Source organism: Pyxicephalus adspersus, chromosome 6, assembly GCF_032062135.1.
Source record: "Pyxicephalus adspersus chromosome 6, UCB_Pads_2.0, whole genome shotgun sequence".
Taxonomy (NCBI): Eukaryota; Metazoa; Chordata; class Amphibia; order Anura; family Pyxicephalidae; genus Pyxicephalus; species Pyxicephalus adspersus.
In genome coordinates this window covers 100,322,257-100,331,256 of record NC_092863.1, presented here as the reverse complement: position 1 = coordinate 100,331,256, position 9,000 = coordinate 100,322,257, and the positions used below count along the sequence as shown (strand labels likewise).

Here is a 9,000-nt window from a genome sequence, read left to right as displayed (position 1 = left end):
ACAAGGTGCTATAGCACCCAAGGCAGAAAGACCAACGTGCACCCATCATTTGCTGTGAACAAGTTGCAGGTCTTGCCCTTCTTGCTCCCCTTTCCTTCTGAACCTAAGGCAGCAACCATTATTGCCTACTACATGGCCTGGTCCAGCTACAAGAGCCATGTATAATTTTATGTCACTCATGGTATCCTTTGTGTAGAAGTGCAGTAAATCACTGATTCTCGGTCTCCTTGTGTAGGGTGAATGGTCTTGTATCTGCCTCTGTGTAGCTTCTTGCAGGCAGTGTGCAGATTTGCTGGGTCCTTCTCCAAACTCTGCACTCTGTACTGTCGAAGTGCAAAATGTTTCCCAAATTGTATAACACTTGTTTTCAAGGGTCCAAGTTAGTTTTGGGAAATACATCTTTAGTATTAAAGCTAGGTAATAGTGTGAGGTTGTTGTGGTGTTCCAGTGGTATTTTGGGGCCACGTCTGGTACTGTGCTGCTTGCTCACTGTTCTCTTTGCTGGAGGCTCTGGAGCGAGGAAGCAAAGCCCTGCCTCTACCAAGATGGTGGCCTCGATACTGAGACACAATGCAGAACAAGGCAAATATAGATTAGTAATGGAGACAAGATTACCTGCAAGAAGACCACGGGCAATGCAAGTGAGAAGTCCTTTGTTCTCTGCGTGTGTTTTTTTTTTTTACCCCTCTTTAGCTTAAAGCAGCAGTTAAATGAAACGTGTCAATTCCCACTTTCCTAATAGATCTTGTCTCTTTAGGTTTAAGCGTTGCTGCACCATTTGATAAAATCTATTTTGGACTGTGGGGCTATAACTCTGTTCTTGGTTGTATCGCGGTGGGTGGAATGTTTTACGCACTCACCTGGCAGAGTCACCTGTTGGCCATTGCTTGTGGTAAGTATAAGGCTTATTTAAATTACACACTGGGACATTTATTACCAGATCCATGATATAACGATATCGTACATTTCAGTCATGCTAAGGTTCTACCTCTTGTTTTAGTCAATGGACACATAAATTAGATCTGCCCACCTACAAAAAAAGTAGAAAGGATCATTCCATCCATGAGTGGTATTTTAGTAATAGGTGGTATACAGAGTCTCTGATATTTTTATGTCTTGTTTACTCCAACAGTGAATGCTCTCTATAATGCTCTTTTCCATGATTCCTAACCTTGTTCCATCTGTGAGTTGCCATGGGGTTCCAATCCACCATTGAGTGTTCCTAATTTATTCTATAGCATTCCTCATAACAAAAATAAGAGCTCATTCACGCAACAACCCAGTGCGTTGTAATAAACCTCAATGCAAAAAATAAAGAACACCATGCCACACCTTCTGTGAGTTCTGTGCACCACACATTGGTGATTGGGCCATCAAATACAGCTCCACTGAACATGCAGATTTCTTCTTCCAACCCCTCTGTGAAAATGTTAGTTATTAATTTTTTTATATACTTACCTGGAGTAATTGTTTTATATATTTACCTGGAGTTCATATTAAGTTTATTTTGTTCTTGTATCCGATGTGAATGACCATTAAATTGATTTCTGCTTGTTTTTGCAGCCCTCACCTGTGCCTACCTAGGAGCTGCATTGGCTAATGTGTTGGCTGTGGTGAGTACTGTATATAAATCCCATATAATGGAGTCTAGTCATCAATATTAAATTAATGACTTCAATTTCAAAGCTTTTTTGATATGCAGGAGAAATACTAACCTAAACAAGACCTGTCACTGGGTCCATTCACTGCAAAGTAGCTGTGTGTGTGTAAAGCACAACCCCAACCACTAAAAAAAATCTCATCTGCTCCTTCTGTTGCCCCCACTAGAAAATAGCCAGGTATGGGAGAACATGAAATATGCTGCCATGATATAGTACTCAGGTCTAGGAAAAGCCAATCTCTTGTAACATGTCACATCATGGGTACAGAGATGTAAACGTTCCCTCAACGCCAGCCAAATCCGGTTATTTTGTTTGTGGCAAAGGAGAGGAGACTTATTCATATGCAATGGGCCTGATTTATTAAAGTTCTCAAAGACTGCAGAAGATAAACCATTATGAGTGTACCTCGGTGAATGAACAACCCTGGAATGCATTTCTTACACCATTTGCAAATTTGCACACCAGTTGGCAAATGCTTTCAATCCTGAACCAGATCCATTCCATGTTTGCTGGACCATCTAGGTTCCACCTTGATAGTCCATCTTCTCCAGTCTTGGAAAGTTTTATTAAATAAAGCCCTATCACTTTTGCACAAAGTGGTTTCCAACTGCTCCTATCCACTTGGTATGCAGTACGGTGCTGCACTTCTAGCAGTCACGATTCCAAAACTTGTCAATTGAAACTGCATAGTTGTAATGCAAGCGGGTGTGGACCCACTGTGCCACAGACTGGGTATGCTCCAGAGGGGAGTAACTAAGCCGCTACCAGGTCTTCACTAGAGCTTCTGATGGTGAGGATAGGCTTGGGCCCCAGGGTAGCTGCCAGGTGCCACTCCAGAGCAATCCCCGAGTCAGTGGCAGCTGACCACAGGAGTTGGGGTACTTGGTCCAAGCACCGAGGGGCTTGTGTGGCCAAGAAGGTATAGGAGAGGTAGTAATTAAACAAAGTCTGATCAAGATCTGAGGTCAAAGTCAGGCGGCAATCAGGCAGATGACCATACACAAAATCCGAGGTCAGGGTCACGTGGCAAACAGGCAAAGTCCAAGGGTTCGATAAGCAAGGTCCGGTACACAGGAAGGAGGGCAGACAGACGAAGCACCTTTGCACTTGGAGTTAGACAAGCTAAGAACATGAGATTGCTCAGGCAACTTCCTATAGTGGAAGTGCCTTTAAATACTAGCAGGGCTCCAGCCATTGGCTGTAGGAACAGAGGACGTGTATGTGTTGCCTCATGGATGAAGAGAGAGACACCGACGCCAGCTCAAACCAGTGCAAGTCTCCAGCAGGAAGAAAACTCTGGGATTGATGTACTGGGGTTACTCTACCTGAAAGATAGGAACCGTGCCTGCAATTAGGAGCAGCGGCGCCGGCACGACCCGCAGGGCTAACAATAGTCAATCAGCTGTGCCAAAGCTACCAAGGGGTTTGTTGGAGGAAAAACCAAGAGAGCATTCTAAGAGACTGTCCAACAACAAGCTGGGGGAGGAAACCAACTTTTACCGCACTAAAATTAGGTCGGTCACACTGCTTGGAACCATATACCCATCTTTCACTCCTTGAGTAAGGAGGAGCGGGTGAATCGCTCCATGTGGCAGAGCTGGTACTTGCTGATTGGCTCTGTGGTCAGTGGACACAAAACTTACACAGGGCTGCCTGATGGCTAAATAAGCATTGGGATAGCAAAGTCTAGGTGAAAATGTGCTTGCGGTTTCATTAGCAGTCCCCAAGGTCTGTTTATCATGAATGTATATTGAATAAGGCTGTAATAATATTGAACCTTCATTGGATCCACAATCTTTAAATTTATTACTCATTGCTCTCTTGCAGGTCGGGCTGCCATCTTGCACTTGGCCATTCTGCCTGGCGACACTCACGTTTGTGGTAATGACCACGAACAATCCCGCCATTTACAAACTGCCCTTATCCAAAGTCACCTACCCTGAGGCCAACAGGATCTACTATCTGGGCCTGAAGAAAGAAAAAAAAGAACAGTGTAACATCTAGGAACGGACCCTTCCAGCCATGCTTTATGTGGACTATTTGCATTTTTTCAGCTTATTGAGCTTTCTGTATGGACATTTTTTAAAGCTCATCATCTGCAAATGATCAGACTTCTAAGAACTTTTGTATCATTCTGCATGCACATCCACTAATGCATACATTGTACAGGGCCATCCTGAGCTGGGAAGCAGAAAGTTGTATCTGCACCATTGTCGCTGAACAGTTGGGAACTTACCTGAAAAATTCCAGCTTTATTAACCTGTTTGTACATTTTAATGTTGCGTTTATCTGTTGTGTTCTAGAAAATGCACATTAATTAGAGGCATAAATATGTTAATGTAACCTGTACTGCATTTTACACCAAAGTATAGGTCTTCCAACCATCTCTTAATACCCACTATACCCTTTATTTGTCCAAAATGCCTCTTCTGGGTTCCAGAACAATCTTATTTTCTGCAAGTAAAAAGATTTGTAGGTAGGTAGGAGATGGCAGGGTACAGCTGTTATGGTCAATGTCAAGAGTTAGAGGATATTAAAGATAAGCATTGAAATCACTCCAAAGCAAGGTTACCATTTGTCCCAACCCATGTGCAATACAAAAGGACCACTTGGTGTGCACATGCATGTATAAAAAAAAAAATATCTGTATGCAAGATTTAAATATTACCTGCATGAAGTGATTTACAGAATACAACATACCTTTGTGGTGATCAGCCTTGCCATTGCTCGGCATTACCTTTGGGCAGGAATGCACCTTATGCATTTAATTGGCTCAAGTTCTAAGCAGCCAATCAGCTGCTCTCAAATTGTAGGTGGGGGGAAAAAAGAGTTTTCATTGGTTGTATTTATTTGTTCAACCTGTTTATATCAAAACAGTAGCTAGCTTTCTTACGTGATCAGAATTCTTATTTAAATATTGCTAAACTGCTTAAGATCAGTTATGAATAATATAATTATTCCTTAATATAAATTGTGTTTTAAAAAAAAATTAAAGTGTGTTTTTTTTTTTCATGACCTGGGAATATTATTTTTTCTTACAGTGAATTGATTGATATAAAAAAGATCATGCCAAATGTTTTAAATTCAATAGCAATCAAGCCTTTGTAATCATAATTTAAAAAAAGGTTGCTCAGCATACTTCCCACAGTTATAATTTTCACACCTAATCTGGAGCACCCAGGTTGTTCAGGTGGTAGACGTAGGCTCTCCAAGACTGGAGAAGATACATTGGGAGAACTTTCTCCCAATTGGATTTCTTAAAAATCCTTTAATAGTTTGAACATGTTTTCAATCCTAGACTAGATCCATCCCAGGTTTGCTGGATCCACCAGCTTTTCCCATGATACACTTTCTTCTCTAATCTTCAAAAGCTTCAACAAATCAAGCCCACTGGTTCAATTTTATTTTCAAGAATATCACCTTTTGAATAAACCCCTAACATGTTAAAAAAAAAAAAATCAATGGTTTACCTTTACAAAGAAAACACAACAAACCACACTGCACAATTTGGTAAAACCATAATATTCAATATATAAACCATTAAAATAGGTAATAAAATAAATTGAAATTAATGTCCTCATAAAAAAATGGCTATGATTATCCTGAAATATTCATATATTATACCCAGATTTTTTTTCTGCATATGATCATATAGACTATTTTGGAATCCAGGGGGTTGGTTCATTCATCACTATTTCAGTTCAAAATTTCCATAAGTATTTACTTTTTCATGTTGAAAAATCTAATCTCCAGGCTATTGGTTTTATCAAAGTGATTTGTACAGACATTTTCATACCAGTCATTCTTTAATATAAATAGCTCTAATAAGCAACTGCAATTGGGATTTCAAGCATGTGAGGTATGAGCGGTTTGTGAGCAGTAACCACAAGGCTATAGCTACACATGAGATTTTTAGTAGGCCAATCATGCAATTATAATCAATAGAGATTAATCGCTAACAGTAGCAATTGATAGCTAAACAGATGGGACAGTTGGCTCCCTCTGGTGTTAACTAAACAAACAGCATGGGGTAGCTTGTAGTAGCAATCAATCGCACGTGATTGGAATATTGTGGGATAAATTGCTACCACATGCTATTTGTGTAGTTTGCACCATATGGAACCATTTGTTCAATCTGTTTAGTGATTACTTGCTTTGTCTAGCAATTGTAAGACATTTTAGTAGCACGATAGAGCTATTAATAATCTACCATTTGGTTCAAATTTAACTAGTGGTCACATTGAAGTCAACTTGCTCCGTAGTGTTAAAGATGTTTTGTGTTTTTTACAAGATTCTTCAACATCTGTTACCCACATATAATGTTTTAACATCTATCAGTGGAGATTTGGCTAAAATTTACATATACATATAACTGAAACAAATACCACCTACTAGACTCTATTGATTAGGTTGTGAATTAAATCAGGGCAACCTCAAACATTCACATCTTCAGTCATGATCTTGTACAATCCCCATTCGATGGTCATTGGTAGGCATGTGGATAGGCTTCACTGCTACCATGTGAATCTTTCAGGTTTGAGGTTCACAGTACCTGAAAATTTATGTGCTTACTAGCCAATGAGATTTTTTTTTTTAAACCATAATGCATTTCAGGACTTTCAAGTGATGGTCAGAAGGTTTAGAAATAAGGCCAATAAAGAGATTTTGCTTAAACCAACCACCTACTATAAACAGGAACAAGGTCCAGAGAAGCCATTGTTTCAGTGAACTGGCAGTTGCTATTGGAAAAGCAAAGGGAACGCTGACAACCTACGTGCAAGAACAATGTGAACCTAATCCACCCCACATTGGATGATGTATAGCTACCGAATTCCTCAATATCTATTGATAGTCATAAATTACAATCTTAGGAGATTAGCAGTTGCAATTGTCATCCCTGATTAAAACTGTCCTGCTTTTGGCCATTTTTACACTGCTGTATCTTCTGCAGTATTTTATTTATTTTAGTAAAACCCAGACCCTATCTTTTTCTCTATAATAATTTGAGCTTAGCCCAGATTTTAAAATTGTCCTGCTGTTGGTGAATTTTACAAAGCTGCGTCTCTTGTAGTAACACCAATAATTGTGCCTTTTTTTCTCCAAGTATAATGCCGCATCATCAGTTTTACCAGTGTGGTAAATAACCCAGCAATTATAACCATTAGCACAAACGCCATAATCCAATCACTATGGAATGTAACACTGCAGTTGAAGTCCAAAACAAGAAGGTGTGAAATTTGTTTAACCTTCTTGTTCTGTTGACATAATCTAATCCTTGATGTCATGAAGTCTGCATAACCCAACAGGGAGGTTCAACAAATTTCAGACTTCCTGGTCTTGGACCATCAACATCTGACCTGGATAAAAGAGAATCTGCAAAGACTTATTACCATGAGTGCTCAGTGCACATTCACAAGGTAGATATTAATATAATCTGGAAGTAAATATTAATTGAACGTCAATACCAATAGCACTCTCAATACAAAAAGCAGTGGTTAGCTAGGTTTTGGTCAGGTTCTGATTGACAAGCAAAAGGCTATGACATCAGCAGTGGCAATGCTGATAGGCACGCCACCTGCAACATTTGTATCACATTCTAAAGCAGTGTTTTTCATCCATTGTTCGGTGGAACCCTCAGATTCCCCTAGAGGTTGCTAAGGGTTCCTTAAGTCATTAAGCCTTTACAACTGACACCATTAATCATTTTAGCTATCTGTAAGGATGACACTGGCCAGCAATATTAGAGGCATTCTTTCCACTGGCCACCATGGTAATATAGCGTAATCTGTGGATATAGTAATTATAGGCGGGGTTTATTTTAGGGGTTACCCCATGGTAATAAGGTTGAAAAAGACTGCTCTAAAACAGAGGACGGGAAACTTTGGCCTTTAGGCCAGATACGGCCTAGCCAGTAATCTGATTCAACCTAACGCCCCCCTGGTCGATTGGCCTACTGCCGGACGGCAGTAGTCGGCAACCCGCGGCTTATGAGACTCCTTGTTATTCTTCTCTTCACTATTCACCAGGGTAAGGGGACATTCCCTCTTCTCCATATGCATTGCGGAGGATAGGGATTTCCCTTCAGGGGCGTTCCTGGTGGGAGGCAGAGCTATCAGTGCAGGACTCAATAGAGAGTCCGGCCTAGTGTGTCTTCCTGACCTCCTGAAATGGCCTAGTAGCCAAAAAATTTTGCTGACCCCTGCTCTAAATGAACATTACTCTAGTTCCTCTTCACCAAACTCATCAAACCATGTTCTTGGGAACCTTTCTGGAGATAGGGTACAGTCATGACGAGAAAGGTTTCCTCAAATTGTTACCACTAAGTTGGAAGCACACAATTTACTTAAATGTTTTTATATGGTATAGTATAAACCCTTCCGTACACCAGAAACTCTTGGTCTGAATATTTTGAAAAGGTATTAACATACTTTTGGCCATATGTGGCAGGTAGGTGAGATGTTCAGGTGGTCACTAATGTTTGAACATATACCACACTCTCTCTGCTTTCTCAGCAGTAGAGCTGAATTTAGAGGAAAATAGATAGCAAACTTTGGCTCTAGGAGTACACAACTCTTCAATCTCTTCCATAAAGTAATGCCTACCTTTTTCAAATTAAAACTATATCATAATAAAAGTTGTGAAATGTTCCCATTTTCCTCTATTCAATCACACGGTTTCACTTCAGCTGCTTGAAAGGGTCACCAGTAAGAAGCACTCAGTACTCTGTGTACATGGAGTAATATGATGAAGAAGGGGTCCTGTGCAAACATCCAAACTGAAAATGCTTAAGATGGAAAGGGAAAGCCCATAGCTTTATTAATTTGTATAACATTTCACAAATCATAACTGTAAACCAACCAGCAAGTTCCGTTTCAGCAAAAAGGTCTCTGGCAATCATCGGGAATTCATTGTGGATACACAGTGCTTGTAAACCAGACTAAAAGGGTCACGCATAGCACTTATTATTAAGGCAGACTGGTTTGCTTTTTCACTTACTACCCAGTTAGTTTATAATATATTGTGATGGATGAAATACACTTCTGGGATTAATGGTTTCCTGGCTGAGGATGCATCATGCACATTCTTTAACAAATCAACAAAAGAAGAATACATTTCTACTTCAATGCATAAACATAGAAATTAACATATGGTGGAATGTTGTTTATTTTGACAAATGATGAAAGGATAAGCCTTTTTGGATTGAGAAAGCAAATCTTCAAAAGGTCAGCACTGCGTTCGGTAACAAATGTAAATTGGATTGGAAAACATTTTGAGTAATATAATTTTTATCAATAAAAAGTATTTGTATTGTAAAGAATTAGAGGGTATTGAAAGGGAC

General features: G+C 39.8%; 1 protein-coding gene across 2 annotated transcripts in view; it reads left to right on the top strand.

Annotated features, from left to right (window-relative positions):
- Nucleotides 1-4,671, top strand: part of LOC140332281 (urea transporter 2-like) — a gene marked incomplete in the record, with an annotated part of 39,943 nt that extends 35,272 nt beyond the window's left edge. For both annotated transcript variants that reach the window (XM_072413513.1, XM_072413512.1), the window contains 3 exon segments: nucleotides 758-892; nucleotides 1,564-1,613; nucleotides 3,489-4,671. In XM_072413513.1, the coding sequence (XP_072269614.1) occupies nucleotides 758-892; nucleotides 1,564-1,613; nucleotides 3,489-3,665 (362 nt within the window).
- Nucleotides 4,672-9,000: the final 4,329 nt, after the last annotated feature.